This window comes from Scophthalmus maximus, chromosome 10 (assembly GCF_022379125.1).
Source record: "Scophthalmus maximus strain ysfricsl-2021 chromosome 10, ASM2237912v1, whole genome shotgun sequence".
Lineage (NCBI taxonomy): Eukaryota > Metazoa > Chordata > Actinopteri > Pleuronectiformes > Scophthalmidae > Scophthalmus > Scophthalmus maximus.
Window position 1 is genome coordinate 17,671,744 of NC_061524.1, and position 19,664 is coordinate 17,691,407.

The 19,664-nt window shown below is 41.8% G+C and overlaps 1 protein-coding gene across 1 annotated transcript in view; it reads right to left on the reverse strand.

Moving 5' to 3' along the window:
* The window catches only part of neurl1ab (neuralized E3 ubiquitin protein ligase 1Ab), a 30,362-nt gene that overhangs the window by 3,998 nt on the left and 6,700 nt on the right, over window positions 1-19,664 (reverse strand). The window contains exons 3-5 of the mRNA XM_035606597.2: window positions 18,996-19,317; window positions 4,567-5,283; window positions 623-802 (exon numbers count right to left, since the gene is read on the reverse strand). Coding sequence (XP_035462490.1) covers window positions 623-802; window positions 4,567-5,283; window positions 18,996-19,317 — 1,219 coding nt within the window. The remainder of the gene's footprint in view (window positions 1-622; window positions 803-4,566; window positions 5,284-18,995; window positions 19,318-19,664) is intronic.

Here is a 19,664-nt window from a genome sequence, read left to right on the forward strand (position 1 = left end):
TTTTATTCAACCCGTCACTAATCTGCCAGCTGCTATTCTCTGCTTATCATGTGACAGTATAACTTCATGGAGGAATAATTGTGTCTGCTCTGCGATCCTCGCCCCCCCCTCTGCCGCCAATATCTCCCCGGAGTTTTCCTGTCACACTGTCTGCAGCTTGGGACTGCGGCGACGACGGTTATCGCCGCTTCACATCACCAAGGTAAATATTTGCTTCTTGTGCTAACGTGCATGTCATCAGTTGATGTCTTTGTGCAGTTTAGTCAGTGTTTGTGTGCTGCATGCTGTTTTATTGCTCTCCTGCATGTCTGCATTTTTTAATCAATTCCACAAACCGAAAAAATATAGACAAACACAGAAGAAAAAAAAACCACACTCTGGCCGGGGGAATACATAGCATACGTAAATACTTGAATTTAGAGAGCTTGACATGGATTTTATAGATCCAGAGATCCTCTGGATGAATATTTTGAGAATGTCACAATACTTTAGTCTAGATAGCTTTCAGTGGGAACATTATTGAGATGGTCTGATAGCTGAGACAATAACAATAACCCTGGGGGAAAGATAGAGAATAACGACGAAAAACTCGAAAGGAATAAACCGGAAGACATTGACAAACCTGTGGAGGAAGAAAAGAGTCTGTGGTAGTTGGAGTTCAGGCTCGAGTTGAGGTTGATGTTCAACGGCGTGTCGAGGCTGGGCTCTGAGTTGCCGCTGCCAAGCATTGTGGGGGTGTTGGGTATGCAGGACGGGGAGCCGGGAACAGACAGGCCTCGGAGGTCTGGATGGAAAGATGTGCCTGAAGGTACAGAGGAGACATCTGGTTCACACCAAAGACTCACTGAAATACAGACAATCTGTCAAAGTATTTCCATCGTTCACACTGTGCATCAAGTTAGTCAGAGCTGGTAATGAGAGGATGGAGGAGACTGGATGTCCTTTTGCATCTCTGTCTCTGTCTCTCTCTCTCTCTCTCTCACACACACACACAGTTCCATAAATCTGTTCCATCAGCAGATGACTGGTGAGATCCACAGTGTATGTGTGGGTGTGTGTCGGTGAGTCAAGAGCCCGTGAGTTGGTGTAGTCTCGTCAGAGACACCAAGCGCCCCCCCCCCACCCCTCCTTCCTCAGCCCACGATCCCTGTGGGTAGGGAGCAAAATGCTTCTGTGGACAATCTGCTGCCTGTTCCGTCTGATACGTTCCTGAGCCACACCCCATAACCACCGGCTCTGGCATCAGTCCTCATATTTGGCAGCTCATCTCTCATCAGAGATGACAATACTGACCCTGATTCCGCAAACACATTCTGATCTAGTTTGCCTGGCAGGCCCCACTGCATTGTTGTTTACACATTGTCCTTCCACCAAGGTGGAAATATGTCTACACTGTCGGGCTGTTCTTGGAACCGACATCCTTCCATTTGTCAGACCATCTAATATTGGTAGTTCGCATCCCATCTCACAATTGTCTTATCCAAATTTCACTTCAACGACAGTGCAGAGTGGACCACAGATGGGGAGAAAATGGAACACAGACAGACATTTATGTGGCCTGTTGTTAACACAAAAATGTATACAGTTGGTTGCATAACTTTCGTATCCGTCGCATTGGACTCTGATGCCTTCTCTCCGGACCACTTCAACCACCACACCTCAGTTTCAGCCTGCATAAACAAACTATAGTTGCTCTTTTATTCATGCAACAACATTCAGTTTGCTGCTAAAAAAGTCAACAGATGTAGCAAAGTCTGCGTGAGCGTTGGACTTCTGGTAATCCGCGCAAAAAACGTTCCATAATAACATAACTTCGAATGCTTGGATTGGTGATTGTACCACTTGGCTGAAACAAACTTTGTTTCAGAGTCATCTATTTGTTTCCTCTTCCAGTGGCTACTTAACGTGACTTATGAGGCGGCCCAGCTGTTAGCGAATGTCCCGGTCACCTCTAATAAGGTACAATCGATGTCTATTCACGTAGCCTTTCATCAAGGGTACCCTTCATCTTCCCATGTATTATGAATTTACTGCTGCCGGTGCGACCAGGAATGAGTATGTGAATGTCTTTAGTTATGCAGGCAGCACAGGAGAATTATGTGTGTGTGTGTGTGTGTGGGTTGGGGGCATGTACTGTATATGGCACCTTTCAACACTTGCTTATCAAAGAGAATCTGTAGATGGCCGCCAGGCTATTTTGTTTTCTGTCAAGTGTCTGTAAGTGAATTAATCAGGTTTCTAGGGGTTCAGAAAGCTTTAACATTAAAATTCAGACCATACAATCAAAACTGAAAGATGCTTGAATGCTTCTTAGAGCTGTGGGGAGCTACACAGATGGGTGATAATTCTCTGTAGGTGTCCAAACATATATATATATATAGTCAATCAATTGTTAATATAAAAATATTGATTATAGCAGCTGTAAGATTACAACTGAGCACATGCAGAAACGAACATGTGTAAACCCAGAGCAGGACACTAGTGACGAGGACATACATGACTACTACAAGCTATTATTGATTCTCAATGAAATTATAAAATCTTGATTTCCAAGATGACACAAACAAAATGACCATGTGACAGTAGCAGACGCCCATCTGTTCCACTTCACAGGCTCGACAAAACACCCAGCCATGACAAACTGTCACTTTCCTCATTGGCTAGACGTTTCCATGGCAACTCGTGACGTGCGGGTGCAGCGAGTGGGTAAGCCAAGACGTAACAAATGCATTCCCCACAGCCGGAGTAGGTAATGACTAAAAGAATGCTCGAACCCCAAAGAATCGGAGGGGGGAATGCACGAGGAACGGAGGATGTGGAGAGTGGACCACGGTTAAGGGAACAGACTGTGGGTGGGAAAACCCAGCATCTCAAACCTCCATGCGATCACATTTTAATAATGCATATGGAGGACATCACAAGGAGCAATCATGGGCCCCCTCCTGATACATAATGCTGTCATCTGGGAGCCCACGCAAGACAGAAATAACCTCCTCAGCCCTGACTGACTACATGCAAGAGAGGAGAGGAAGAAACTGTACTCAAGAAATTAATTAGAAGAGAGAATTATAAGTATCTAGAAATGAGAGAAAAAAAATCTATGATAATTTTATTATTATTATAAAGTAAAAAAAAAAAAATGTCACCTCTAATTATGCATTTCCTGTCAAAAGAACTGTTACCTGCTTTGACAGAAAAAAAAAGGATGTGACAGAAGCCTTATCAGCTTAACCAGAATCGGAATATAACCCAGTTGGATGGAGATGTTTTTCACAGAATTAAGATGAATGTCTTTAGCTGCGGCAACTGTTACAAAAGTCAAAAGCACTCACATTATGCCTGCTGCAGTATTTCACAGTCACAGTCAAGCAACGATCTCATAAAAAATAGAGAATTTAAAATGCTTTAAGTGCAGGACTCTTTAAAACTCATTAAGTTTTAATAAATGTTTAAAATTTCAGTTGGAGATTATTTACCACTTCACTGAAGATGTGTGCCGTATGTCAAATTAGTTTTTTTTCTTTTTCATGTAAATTGTAGGTCAAAGTTGCCACAACATATCTCAATAACTGCACGCGCAAATAACATGTGCAGAAAAGTTAAAACAATAAAATATGAAAAAATGATATAGAAAACAATAAGTTTCTATATGTTTATCATCAAAAGCATACTGTATCTTCAGCATGTTTGTATTTCATCACCGCAGCATTTGCATGGTGCGCAACATGGTTTGATTTTCACCTTCAAAATAAACAGAACTCACGAATTCTTTATCATCAAACCCCCCTTCTCAACTGCTCCCGAACGTGAGAGCCATTATATGCTCTTCTTCTGCTCACTTTGAGTCTGGTGGAATCAAACTGAGCTCACAGAAATTCTGTTCAACCGAAGGCACAAAGTTAACATTCATTTGCAAGCTGTGGGGGTAGAATGTAAAGTCCTACGAGATATATGAGTTGATAAAAAGTCAGAGAGCAGCTCAGGCAGCAAATACATGACTCGGCTGAGTGGGAATGAATCCTCCAAAGGTCATTCAAGGATAAAGGACTGCATTAACTTCTGAAAGGAAAGTTACCAGTGTGCTGTAAAGATCTGGGGAGTATGTTTTGAATCATAGTTTAAATTAACTTTACATTGTATTTAAAGTATTGATAAAACTGAAAAAAACTGTGTAGGTATACATTTGTTGGACGATATCTAGTATTCCTTTGCCTGAGTATAAATAATGATACAATTCTAATGAAACAAATTCTAATTAGCAGAGGGTGTTCAAAAAGGATGTAACTCAGTGTCCCGGTCACCTCAACTCCAAGCACATCTTAGATAAATTGTATTTTTCTCTTTGGCTTGTTTGTGAGTTTCCTTCAACTCCCCGTTGTGTCCCCGTTTTCAAAAACTGCTTCATGAGTTTTTTTCCTGCAGGAAAATATCTCAGTCCCTTATTGAATTTTGACTTTTAACAAGCCTATGTTGTGCATTTCAAAAAATTATTGATGATTATAAAGCTGTTGTTCACGAACAAACGTACGAACAATGCTGTTGGTAAAAAAGATAAAGTGAACGTACCTAAAATCCTGAGTTGTGTGATGGTGCCGTGTAGACCGTAAAACATCCAGAGAGGCCTGGAGTTGTCAACGCACAACTGCATCCCTGCACTGACGCCATTACGGCTCATCATGACCTCCCCATCGGAGTTCACCACAAAGCCCAAGATATCTCCGCCGTGGAGGGGCACAGCCACCCGACACACGGCCCAGAATTCCTTGCGGTCGACCAGGGACTCTGGGTTGGATGGGAGGTCGCTGGGCCTCAGGGTGGCCGGGTCGCAGGATGTCACGCCATAAGACAGGGAAGCCGGCCGTGTGACGCTGGCCTTCACCTTCACGAACACGGTCTCTGAGCAGCGCATCGGCCGGCTGGTGAACACAAGGGTCCTCTCGTCACCGCGGTGATCAAGCCGCCCGACCGTGTGCTTATCCAGCACAGTCACGTGGACGCCGTGCACCGAGTGGAAGTGCAGATCGGTGTCCAAATGGCTGGGCAGCAGCGAACACTGCTGTGAGTTCTGAGAGTTTTGGGGCACGTGGCAGGAGGCGGAGCTTAAGCGCTGGAGCCGCTCCTCTTCCTCATCATCTTCCTCCAGATGCATCTCCTGCTGCTGCAGGCTCAGGTCACACAGGCTGATGGAAAGGTGAGGGTCATCGCCGCCTCGCTGGATAGAGGCCTGGTGGGTGGTTGCAAAAGAACGAGGACGCAGGCAGTCCAGAGGGACCATCTCAGGGTCTGCGTGTGAAAAGTGAAAATAAATAAATAACAGGAATGTTATGTAACCATATCTTAATTTGGAAGGCGGTAAACACATTCCCCCTTACTGTATTTAAAAACAGAGAACTAAATAAAAAATGTACCCACTTAGTATTCTCCATATTCCCACGTACAACACTGGTTTGTTTTACATTCGCTGTCTGTACACTCTTCATTCATCATACCTGTCTCTGTAAACAAATGGTGGCCACAGGCTCCATTTCATAACATATTCATTCCCATGCACTCACTGCGACGAGGCTCGTAGTTGAACAATACAAAGAAATACGTCAGAGTTTATATGTTAAGAAACATGTCAGGACTTAAAGTGGGCACATGGCTGTAACTGCGGGCCAGCGGCTACATCACAGTAAAAGGGACACAATGGCTTTGTTGTTACACTCAATAGATGTGAGATGCATCAGAAACCACTGTAAAGACGAAAGAGCTCAGCTGCGTTTAAGCCTCCCACTGTTTTTACCCTGGAGTCCTGTCTTTTTCCCACTTGTCTTGTTACTTATTATTTTTTTTAGTTTTCATGTTAGTGCTAAGAAATCCTAATTCTAAGATTTTTTTAATAGGGCTTAGGCTACTCTTTAATGGAGCCAGTGTAGCTTGAGGCTCACCTATAAGTGTAGTGTATGTGCAGTATACAGTGGGTTTCAAAGAGCTGTAATGAGCCGCCACGAGTCCGAGATGTTTACATAACACACTTTCAGCAGCAGTGACTTCATGTACTGTACCTCTGTACTCTCGACATGTCTCGATGCTGAAAGTGTTTGTTTTTTTCGATCATTGAAAAGGAAAGGCATCCTAAAAATGGTATCAAATGTCTGCACATGCTGTACCTATAGCCCCCCCCCCCCCCCCCCCCCCCAAAAAAAAAAATTCTGCTCACTGTAAAATAGAAGCCACATGGGATCATCATTGCAAAAAAAGAAAAGAGAATGTGAGTGTGTCTTTCCACGCACACAGTCGTCGCAAATGGATCTACATCGTGGCACGCTTAGGGACACGCGGCCAAATTTAACATAGCTCTCTAACACGGGCTAAAATTAGCCCTAATTGGACATTTGAAGAGAGCGGGGGGGGGGGGGGGGGGGGGGGGGGGGGGGGGGGGGATGAGTGACACGATGGCTTAGCCTCCGCGGGCTTTGGGCTTCCCCTATGGGAAGTGGCAGGAGAGTGTGACAGAGGAGGACAGGATGAAAAAATAGTGTGGGGTGGACACTTGAGAGAAAGGGCATACCTCACAAGCTCCTCTTTATCACTCAGAGACAGCACATCTCCGGCCAGCCACTGATAAACTGCTTGAACTTAATTACTTCCTCAGTCAAGAGTGTCCAGAACCCAGCATAAGGATCTTAATATTAGCACCCTTATCATCCTCAAGGCAAAGTTTGCCGACTTCGGGATGCTTAATTTTGCACTCGAGGATGTGCTCCTGACTGCAAGACAAGTTTCCCACTTGGGATGAATAAAGAACTGAACTGAGAGATCACTTGTATTCTTGCAGCGATTATGGCTCATGGTTTCGTTTTTCCGAGAAGTGCTGCAGTCAAAATTAGCTGTGGGGACAATCGTAACGTTGCAAGTTTCTATGCATTGCGAAAAGAACGAAACAAAAAACAAGAAACAGAAGGGGACGAAACCACGAAAGATAAAAAATGCGAGACAAATAAATATCTATGACCTATACCTCAAAGTTGTGGAGGAGTCTTTAACACGAGAATTTAATAAATGAAACATCTGAGGAATGTGAAAAGCACCAAGTCAGTGAGATAACACTGCTCGAAATACACAATCCAATTTGTGTTTTTGCGTGTGCACCGACATTCACAACATGTCTGCGACGTTCATAGCATGTTTGCATGCACAGGGGTAAAGAATTGTTCTCACAACAAACACACGTCGCAGAGACATGGTTCCAACGGCTCCAACGGTCCTGTTCACCCTGTTTACACCGTCTAAATCATTTGAAAACAGCGATTGTCCAACAGGGCGCCAGTGGGTACTTCCGTATGTGCCTGGAGGGTACATGGAAAGATTGTGAGCTCAGCTCATTTTTTAAAAATGGAATTTGATTCAATGAATATGGAGTCCGCTATGACACAACACCACAGTTTGCGATTGATACTGTGGTAAAAGCGATTGAAAGTTTAAACAGGTATCTAAACTTGGAAGGATGTATGGTTAAAGTGGCCACAAGTAACTGATACATGGTTGAGGTGTCCAACTTCTGCTACTACAAGTTGTGTAAATGCAAACGTAAACCAACCTTATAGACAATTTAATTGTCATTGTGCAATTACATGCACTTTAATATTACAAGTTATTAAATGATACCCACTTTACTAAATGACAGGGCTGTGGGCATATTGCAATATATTTCACACAATGGCAAATAATCTTGTTATCATTTTGTAGCTGGGCTGTAAACACTCTTTGTCAAGGAGCCAAAGCGTCCAAACTCCTCACTCATTAAAATGTCACTCACACACACTGAGACATGTGCAGTTCTTTTTTCTTTTTTTCCTGATTTATGTTATGTTGAAAATAAAGTATAATACCCATTGAATTGTTCTTTTATTTGAGTTTGAACGTTTGGCGTTGCTCCAGTGGGTTTTTTCAATCACAAGGACATAGGGGTGATTATGTTCTCTTTTAAAATGTCAAACTTCAAGCCCTTGAGTCTTTTGAATAGCACGGCAAAGTCTGAATCACTCTTCTCAGGCACGTAAACAATACAGATGTGATTAACTGCATGGCTGAAACTGCCCTAGCAAAATTAAGTGGTCTTTGAACAGTTCCAGCTACTCAATCTCAAGAGAAAAGCTCTATTTAAATAGAGGAACACATACCAGACTGACACTGTTCAGCTCGGTCAGTGACCGACCTCTTAGCTTTGCTTTGGCTTTTAAGTAAGCACTGTAGCTGTGAGGAGAAAAAAAGAAATTAGCAATCAAATTCGCTCAACTATTGCTGAACATTAAGGAGGAATTTCTTGGCCTAATGGACGTAAGAACACACCCATGCCAAAATATACACACTCAATGGAGAGGTGTTTAGATTTTACCTTTTCAAACAAGTTGCAACCTACAAAAACTCGTTAATGTTATCTGGAAAAACCAGTTCCAGTTATTAGAAAAAGGAGGGGATGTCCAGGATACGACTGAAAAACTGGCATCCAGCTTCACTGTGAACACATGCAAGAGTGATTGCGGTTAAAAAGCCGTTTATAAAGACGCACCGCGAAAAGAAACAGCCTGGCTCCACCTCATCTTGTAATGCATTTACAGAGGCCCACCTGTATCACAGACCTTTTGATCTAAAATGTTCAATTCAATTCAGTTTTTTTTATGAATCCTATGCCTTTTTTTCGTCTTGAACACCTCTCAGTCAGACAATGGCATCGTACTGAATAGGCAGGGTGAGGTTCAGTTTATTCTTTGGCCTGGTGGAACAGGATTAGGAGGCTTTAGTGAAGCTACAACTATACAAGGTCAGCTGCACCAATTGTGTCTGTGTGTGTGTGTGTGTGTGTGTGTGTGTGTGTGAGTGTTTGGGGATTTGCCCTAACTATGCATGTTTAGGGGGGCTATCCTGGGCTCCTGTCTAGAATGAGTGAGTGAGTGAAGTCATCTGTCATGTGAAAGTAGGTTGGGGGGGAGGGTGCACGTCCCAAAAAAAGGAGAGGGATAGAGGGATAAGCCTTCTCTTATCAAAGAAAAAAAGAAAGATAATGGTACAAGTATATGAGTGTAAGCAGCAAGGGGCTGAAAGGCAAGAGTGTGCTATGATATTGATACAGAGGAGAAGCCCAACAGCTTGCGTGTCTGAGATGGCATGTGCAATAGGAGCCACACACTGTATGTGGCGTATTTGAAAGATCAAGTCGAGTCTCTGGTTTAGTGCCAGATGTTTGATGAGTTCTGGACTGCGGTCATGGAAAAGAAAACGGGACGCGCTGAGGTGACAAATGGCAGCAGTGAAAATGATGCCCGGCACCTCAGGGATGCCACAAGGGCCACAGTGTTTCTGAGGCCAGTTTCAAAGCCACTTCTGAACGTGGCTTAACTTCAGTGTCTCTACCTGGAATAAATACCACATACTTCAACACAGCCCTGCTTCGAAGATAATTCCCCCTTATTTTAGAGAGACAAAAATACTTATTTGTTTTCAAAGTGCAGTGGTGTAACCCTGTCTCCTAGGATTTCCATTTATTTGGGTCTAATACGCAAACGTATTTTGAGAGAAACACAATCGTGACCAGATTATGTTCTCTAATAATTAATAATATCATGAGATAATGTTTACTTATTGGTAAGTCGCAGCTATGTCGATACTGCAAATACTCAACAACGTTGTATCCCCCTCCCCCAACAAAATATCCAATATTGCCGTACAATATCCATTTGTAGTGACCACATCTTTATGAAACTTTTCTATGGTTGTGTTGGCAGGGCTTGTTTTGGGTTACAGAATGATCGTGGTCTTGTTTAATACAGAAAATGTTCACAGGGACTTTGTGTTTACATTTTACTAAAACCACAATCTCTCCCTAAGGTACATGCGATCCAACTCCTGGTGATTCTGTTGCCATTTCTAAATGTTGTGCTTTATTCATTAAAAAAAAGGGATTATGTCTACAATCAAGTTGTGTGGCGAAAACAGTTTAACCATGTATGGATGCAATGACACATCAAGAAGTGGAAAGTACATTTGCTTTTCTGTGACTTCATACTTCTACTCCTTTACACCCAGAGTGACCAGTAACTTTACATTTTGAATATATATGAAAAACAAAAGCATAATGATAAGCTTTTTAAACACTGATGAATTTTAAAGCTGTGGTGTCCAACCCTTTCAGCTTGTACCCTTCCCAAAAAACACTATCTGCTGGGCTGAGGCTCAGATGTCTGAGCTGCCCCGCCAAAGAGAGGTTGTCTTTCTAAACCTGCCTGCATGGCTGGTTTCAGTTAATTAACTGGAAGAGGTGAATTTCACAAATAACAGCAAGGATTTGTGAAAAGTCTAAAAACAGAAAACAGATTTATGTATCAGACCTTTGTTTGCTTCTTCCTCCCTCTGCCATTAATCATCTCATGACCTCTCGGATTTATCTTGTGACCCTTTAGATGGTGCCTGATGAAACGGATGGGCTACACTACATAACAGCCTGAAATATTGAATTACCACTTACACATTGAAGTATCAGTGACATTTCAATAATCATAAGTCATATATAATAATATGAGATCGCAAAGGGGACATTTGACTGTGAAACGAGCACTTTTACTTTTGATACTTTACTCGTCTATTTTGCTGGTACAGTAATACTGATCTCAAACACATTACACCAATTGCAGACATATTTCATTGTTTTGGTCAAAGCGATATGCAAACTAACACACACAATTCACAGAGTACACAGTTACGTCTTCACTGGGACTAGACTCTGCTCATCTGAAAGCGATTAGCCTCTCTGAAGGCTTCCCCCCTGTACAGCCCAGCTCCCAGGACCCAGGACTGACAGGCTCCATTACGATTTCTATTTTGATTTTACCGCAAATCTGTTCAATTCCATTTGGGCCGATTAAATCCCGGCTGAGGCACTAGAGTCAGTCCAGCAGCATTTATTTTGGTTCAACAAATCAAATACATTCCAAGCACTGAGATCATTTGAAATAGAGCTCTCATGGATACATAGACCCTAATCCTGATGTGTACATGCTGGCAGAAGTAAGGTATACCAGGACACTCATTTCATTGCAACCAACTGTCTGACAAAATGACTTTACTTCAGTTATAGTTGGCTCCATTGTAGAAAATAAATCAAAATCATGATACCCCAGCAGCCAGATTTGTGCATGACAAATTAACTTTACAATCTGCAATGGTATTGAGGATCCTGGTTAGTTTTTGGTTTAGTTATAGCAATGAAACCAATGGATCAAATAAATGTGTGTTGCACATAGAGAAAAACCCATATAGAAATATCACCCATCATCTGCAGTTCATCTGCAGCCGGTTTAAGTGAAAAAGCTCCATAAACCTACTGTATGCAACTTGCTCAACACCAAACTGCAGAGAGACACAGTTGGTGAATATCTTATGAACATAATGGAGCATTTAACAGCTAGTGAGCCAAATATTTCTCACAGGAGTTGGTAGAGACAAAAAACAGAGTTAATTTTGGACTTGCATTCAACAAGTGGTTACAAACATGATGCCAAATTAATGATCACGTTGCTCTAACTTAAACTGTGATAAATCAAAAAAGGTGATATATCAGATTTTGTGTTTACAGCTTGTTTCCACGGCCCCAAAAATCACTCATTGGTTTACAGCTGAACGTGAAACAGAAAATCAAACACGTTTAGGCTCTGTAATGTGAGAAATATGGAACATTTTCTGGCTTCTCAAGGGACATGCCAGGACATGTTCTAGGACCGCCGATCTGACCCTTTGCTCCGGTCAATTATATCCAATGTAGTGCAGATTAAGTACGCTTGTCTTAATAACGGTTAACGATTATCATCAGTAATTTTTTTCTTCTCTTTTGTCTTTCTACTCTTCTTTTTCTTCTTCTCCCCTTTTCATGGGACACACTGTATGTCTGAACGTTGTAACAGCTCCTGACATTCTGCCTCCACAATGTGTTGGTATTTCTATCATAGACTGTTACGAAAGATGGACTACATGTCTCCACTTCTTCCCGCTGGACAAAAAGTGAAGCCAAAATATCCTGCATACAGGTGCCGCCAACTCGCGCTTTCAACGTCATTTGGAGCCAGAGTCTGTGGAGTAGTGGTCAAACAGTGTAGCTCCAATATCCAGGTCCGACCAATACATCAAGTATATACAGTGTATAGCATCAAATAACTAGGAGCTAAAGGGCTTGTGTGGACGGAGATCACTTCAGTTTTAAAACAAAAACCTTGCTTTTACTTGATTCCAGCCATGATTTTTACTTTAGCATGAATCAAGTTAGCACTAGGGTTAGATGTCTTCCCCAATTATTTAGTTAGTTTCCCGGTTAAACAGTGCAGCAGCCATACTTGTGAGTGATCCCAGGCAAAATTCAGCTTCACATTTGTTTCTGAACACAGAACACAAAGTATCTGTATTAATAGGGAGTAAAGCTGCAGACATCAAACATCCAGATATTTCACATTTGAAAACCTCATATTAAGCATGATTAAAAAAAAAAATCTATCAATCAAACTCATCCATAATCCATCTATAACATTACATAATCATTTTGTAGCATTAACTCTCATTAATTATGTCATTTTTTCCCCCAAATGAATCTGACTATTGTGTACTACAAAGACACAAAAAAATGGTTACCGTGCACATGCAAAACTTAATGCAGGATCTGTGACTGGCTGAACACTGAAGAGCATAGTTACAGCTTTGGCACGGTGCTGAAAAGACTCACAAGGATGTAGTGAACAGGGACGGTGTTAGAAATGGACAAGGTTATCACAGCCTTGGGCCACAATCTTCTCTGGCCTTATGATTCTTACCCAAAAAAGGTATTAACATGGGCCTAACTGGTTTTCTTCACTTGAACACACGCTGCAGGCTTCAGCAATTTCCAAAAGAGGAGAACTTGGGACAGGGTCCATGGCCAAATCTTAATGTGACTATAATCAGTTTTAAATGTCCAGTCCCTTGAAAAAGTATCACTTTCCACATGATTTATTAGTGTGATCAGAATACAGAGTGGTAATGTTGAAGGGTAGAGAGAGCAAGAGAGAAGAAAGAGAGTTAGAGGCTGTAGTGTAATTCATGATTTTAGGTTAATTCTGCCAAAAGAATTCAGCTCAAGGAAATTACTAAATGTTTATAATATGGATACAATTAGCATCGCTCTTGCCATTTTCCCTCACTGCCTTTGGCTGGAAACTGACTTTTGACAGATGACTTTGCATATTGTTATTATCATGCTAAATTTCCACTTTATGCTTTTGGATGATTTGGCTTTAAGCAGCAGACATGAAATGTAACCTATTTGTACATCATCCATCTGCAGTACAGTACTTGCGGGTAATCAGACCCTTCAGGCCTATTTTGTGTCTTCATTAATCTAAATTAACAGAAGAGTTTACTTCTACTTATGCAGCCATATGGAAACAGGTAAGTGTACATACACAAACCAAACATAATTCAAAGTTTTACTTGTATTTAATGGTTCATAGTCTAAATTATTTTCTTCACTGTGTGATACTGAGCCATTTTTACCTGCATTGTTACCAAGCTGACCTTACGCTGTATATCTGGCACCTCCCTGGCCTCTCTATATTTAAAACCGTATTATCCACAAATCAGAACCCTGTGAAACTCCACATAACCCGTGTTGACAAGTGAAACAATAAGTGAGATCTGTGGCGAGAGAGCGTGAGGTGCAGTGAGTGAACACAGACAAAAATAGACACAAAGAAAGGAAAGTACAGCACAGTTAGGTTCAGACAACCCAACATGTTTGTGCAGCACAGCGGTCTCCAGCATTTTCACGCCTTTGTCTGTTGACAAAACAGGTATGAGTCAAAGGTACAGTGATCTTATACTGCTAACAGTTTCAGTTTTGGTCTAAGTAACACAAAGTTTACATAATAACATGAGTGTATAGTTGGGTCAGATTATCAAATACAGTACATATATAAGTATATCAAATGTGCACAAAGACGTAAGAGTCTAGATGCATTTTGTGTGAGGCTGTGCCAAGAGACATCAGTGCTAAGAGCTATACGCCAATGCCAGTATGCCGACAGGCTCATTATAGCTGAAACTAAAAGTTCAGTGGTAAATACAGGACATTTATTTTGATCATGGAATAATAATTTCCATTGTTTTCAAGTAAAAAATGCCAAATAATCACCGGTTCCAGGTTAGTAAAGCATCGGCAACTTAAGTTTGGGGGTTTGCAGAGCTCTTCAGGGAGAACAATCTTTTTTTTCACAAATTCATGATGATTGTAAACAATGGATCAGAAGTCAGAATAATTAATTAAGTCTTAGCTGCTTTGATCACCATCTCACATAGCATGCTAAAATTTGCTATTTTACACTAAACACAAAAAACAATGGGACTGATGGGAATAAACTAAAGCACTGTCAAAATGTAGCATTTTAATTGATGTTGCTGGATGAGGGGGGACATTCATGTTTTGCACTTTTATCATGTAATTAGATAACATGACTTTTCGCACAAAACCACCATTGGTGGCACTATATGAAAAGTCAGGTGGTCACAGAGTTATATTTTGGGAACCATGAATGTCTCAACATAAATTGGTGCGGAACCATCTGCATATTTAACTGGATTGGTGAAAACTTTAACCCGTATCACAATGTTTGGACCAAATTGAATGGAAATTGCACAATAGCTGTTAAGACATTTCACTAACAAAGAAAAATATCCGCCTCTTGATGGCGTTACAGGAAGAGCCGGGGGATCACTGAACGTCTTTCCAGAGTTTCATTGTATTCCTTTTGTGCAGGAAGACTGTCAGGAGTGACACTGCCATCTAAAGAGCCATGCCACGAATATGTAAAACCTAGATATATGAAAACAGTTTTCAAAAAACACCAGCTCCCACAGCTTCTTTCAAAACTGTCCCCTCTGTCCCCTGAGGTGGAAACGTTAGTGATGTGTCTCTCAGAATGTTACTGAGCATGAAAAGCATACAGCGGGAGCTTTTCCCCACCATGATGCTCTACAGGCCTAATGCGTCGCAATGCTGTGTGCAGACATGATTGATGTCAACACCTTCCTCTTAATCACCTGAGAGGCATGCCGCCTCTTGGCGGTCTGGGAGCCATTTTGGATTCTTCTCTAATGACTAGAGAGACAGGTTGCAGATGATGTTAGCTGATGCCAGTCTCACGGATCACTACCATCCTGTCAGTGATTAAGTGACTCATCTACCTCTAGAAGACGAATCCCCGGTAGAGCATCTTGCATCCTTCAAAAGATGCCTTTGACTCGCTCCGCTTATCTAACTTGGAAGGAATCCATCACACCTGCACAAAAACAGTGGACGCTGTGTGGTCTCTCTGGATTTTTCGCCATGAACAACACCTTCTGTTAACTCTGCAGTCATACACATGTAAGGGGAGCACAATTACTTTTTTTCTACTGCAGAAAAGTATTCCAGTCCCACATGTGTTTCATTTCTGGGGAAATACAGTATAACTGAATCCTTGGATTTATAGATGGTTGGTTGTGACCTGATTTCTAGATTCAACTTGATAAAACTCAAAAAGTTAACATTAATAGAAAATACCTTACCTTTCAGAATTGTTATTAAAATATATATATTCTATATATTCTTCTCGTGTGTTGGGAAACTGCCTTTTTGTTACAAATTTAATCTTATGCAAGGTTTCTTATGATTCTGCTCGAAAGTATAAGAAAGCACAAACAGAAAAACAGTTAAGCTGCTTGAGACATAGTGTACACTTGAGGAAACCTTTTGTCAGTCCCTATAAGGGCTAATGTGTCTCAGCGTTGAGCTGCAGACGCTCAGCAGCACAGGCCGTTCTGTACAAAACCCAAGCAGGGCACTTTAGTCTGTATTGATAGCTGCGTGAGTAGGACAAGTGTGGTGATGTAACAGATCTTTCTTAAATTGCATGGGCAGCATTGTTGGTCTGGACAACCCCTGAGGCTGAGTTTGATTTTAGAAGATTAATTTAGCTTCCTCACTTACGCAACAGCATCTCAGCTTTCAAGCAGTCTCACTGATCTCAGGATCACCTTTGACTCCTTGCATGGGCGGCGAGCTACTGAACTGCACTCCCTTGATACAAGCTTAGAGAGGAAACAACACCGCTCTTGGAAAAAAAAAATCCTTCAACATCAGAATAGGACCTGATAGCAGAAAAACTGTTTGGCAGCAGGCTGCATTGAGAGACAACACATGTGAAATGGCAGTGATAGGCAGCAGCTTTCATGAATTCCTTGATACAACATGTATGGTTGTAAAAGATTAAACATACACACAGAGGTATGAGAATTCTGTGGAGCGTGCGTTTGATGTGGATTATCCACAGGCTGAAAAAAACCCCAGCAAACTTGACCGTGGTTACCACTGAAATGGATAACTTTCATAGTAGTTCATAACCACAGAATAAAAAAACAAACATCTCAAAAATTCAACATCTTTTGAAAAAAAGTAGTTAAGATAATGACGCATCACTTAATTTAAGAGGCTTCGATTTTATTGCGAAATGTTCACCTTAGAAAAGAAAACCACAGAAACCATTTGTCCAGGAAAAAAATGTAAAATCCCAAATTATTTGACCAGAATAGCAATGCCGCACTGTGGCTGTAACACTAGCTTCTTTTAAACAGCTTTATTCATGGTGGCAATGTTGTACCTTTTTTATCCACCACGACAGGGGGAATGGGGGGACTTGAGTTTCTGTCTTTCAGCAGGCATGTTATGTAAAATCACATGGGGTAGGCATTATGCTGGCTTTGTTTGGTTTTGTGTAAAAATGCAAAGCCAGCTAAATGAGGGATCTTCGTAATAGCAATATAGCGGGATGTCTGTGTAAAACATCTACAGTCGAGTGGCGTTTGGCAGACACAACCCTATCTTTCATTAGACAGTGCTCCCTGGCAAATGCCCAGAGCTTTCAAACCCCACATATCCAGTTTGTTAGGCTGCATTTAATGCAGTCTCAAGCCCAAGTCGATATAATCCTGGTGGTACCATGGTTACCGTGTAAGAAAAGTAAAGTGCGTGGAATAAAAAAGACAACTTACATTGTTACAAGAGTGGATGCTAAATCAGTGGAGTACTATTAAAAATCTCCCTTCAGAGCCACAGAAGATGTGTACATCTGTTTTACAGGCTGAATTGTAATCTTACTGACAAGCAAACTGATTGTCTTTTGTTTAAATTGGTGGAGAAGACATTATCTCACTGCCTCTGCGATGCATATTGCTTGAGTCAACAGGCTTCACAATCAGTCATCAGTCACCGCTTGTTATCTTTTTTCTTTTTCTTTTCTTTTTACTGTACACGTGCGCACATTTATCACAAAAGCCAAATCAAAGTCACCTAACCAAGCCGTTCTGTACACTCCATAGAGTTCATTCACAGCTCCATGCTCCATTTGTCTTGTGTGGAAAAAAAAACAACTGCAGCAGATCTGTAACTCCCACCTGGACAGATTGTGTGATAACAAGCCCACAACAGGTGAAATTTGGCTCAATTTTTCAGCTGGTATAGCATTAATTTCAGAGCCTAGTGTAAGCATCATTAAGAATCAAAATCCACCCGTCTGTTAAAGGAAAATACACACATGTGCCAATTTGCAACACCACACTTTGATGTGACCGCCCATATTTCAGAGACTAAGTGTCTGCTGAACTGCAGCCAACTCCTGAGACAATACCGGGGCCTTTGATATATACCATGCTCTCGAGTAGTGACGCTCTTGGGCTATAGAGGAAAGCTGATAGTCAAGTGATCCTTCTGCTGACTGAGGGTCGAGGCTTTTTGGTTTAAACCATCAATGTGGGGATGAAGGTGATCGATGTGGGAAAACCTGAGGGGAAATGGTGAGATTTAGGGCTACTGGCCTCATTCACAGGCAAAGATTACATAGAGTACAACTATAAATAGCAGAAACTTTTTGTTTTTTGTTGTAGCATGGGAAATGTAGTGTTTGTACTGCATAGTTTGGTGGTCATGACTTTATGAATCTGTCTTGGGGGTGACTGCAGGGTGGACACGTCACACGAGTTCAGACTTGGATCCAAAGAGTGAGACATTCCACTGATTGGATTGTCTTGGACAAAACACCCCGGACATGTCATTACCTGACATCATCCCTCTCCTTGTCTGCCCCCCTTAGGGATGTCCGACACACTCCCCTTGTTCTTCGACAAGAGCTGTATGCTGGTCAGCTCCACGAGGCCAGTGAACCCCAGATAGTCGCACTCTGGCGCTGGATACCAAGCAGCCCGTCATGAGATAGCACGCCTCTCGTTGTCAAACACACCACAATAAATTAGGTTAAATGACACTATCTACACAATATGGTGGCCTCTTCTATTTTTATTAATGGCGCTGACAGCCTCTATTCTTTTGGAGGGAGGCCGCACATTTCTCGGAAATGGTTATAAATAGGTACTGAGGCATCCGCAAAGATTCCAATTTATCTCATTTGCATACTTTTGTGTTGTTTTCAAAAAGTAGAGGCAGCTGTTTTCAACACATGAAGTGTTTCATTAACAATCCAAACATTCTTCAGATCATGCATCGTGGTGAAAGACTGCTGTTAATGATTGTGGAGGACCTGTTTGCTCCTAATTTCTTTGACGTAATGACCCTTTAAACAGCATGGAGAACTTGTTAGAATGGATTTCAGACACTCTGAAAGTTCCCCGGTTTGGGAAATTTCTTTGATACTAACGACCGTGGTAACTATACAATCTGCTTAATCTCCCACCATCTTTTTCCACTGAGCTATTTGGTGGGTGTGGGAAAAGCAGGGGTCGCTGAATGTAACATCACCTTTAACCACTAACAATGGAAAAAAACCCAACAGATGTACAGTTTTCAAGTGGTAAAGCGCGATGGTGGTAAAATCACCCAGAAGAAGCACCCAGTTCACAATTCAAACACCATTTCTCAAAAAAGACCTGGTTCTGAACGTATTACTCACCTAGCAGCTGGACACCTCTGGTGAGGCCGTAGACGTCTATGAGAGCCCACAGGGGTTCGGAGACGTGAACCCCACAGAAGAACAGCATGGGGCTCGAGTCGTTGACTCTGTAAAACACCCGGCCCTTCTTGTCCACCCAGAAGGAGATGACGTGTCCCTCGTTGGAGAGCTCCTCCGGCAGAGCTTTTGCCCAGAAGCCGGTCTGGGAGACCAGGTCTGGGCAGGCGTACTTGGGCAAGTTGTCTGGGTTGATCCGTGACGGGTCTTTGCATGTAAATCCGAGACGCAGAGCACCGCTCCAGCAGCACTGCTTTTTAGTAATCTGGAAAGTACATATTTTCAATCAGTGATGATGATCAGCTCGTATCTATGAAGCCCAACATTTGGTTTTCTCCAAGATAACAGCAACGTTAGAAGCTCTGTGAAGCTGCACAAAGAGGGGCTTTGGGAATTCTTGTTTTAATGAGTTAGCATGATGACATTTTGCTTAATAGCACTAAACTTAATTTGCAGCTGAAGACGTAAACGTCATTAATTTCGCAGATATTGGTCATAAACCACAATATTAAAATCTAGATTTTTGACCTGATGATAGCACTGCATGAAACAATAAGGATTCACCAAAGTCATTTCAGAATCCTGAGCAGGAAATTATGTCTTAACTAAGTG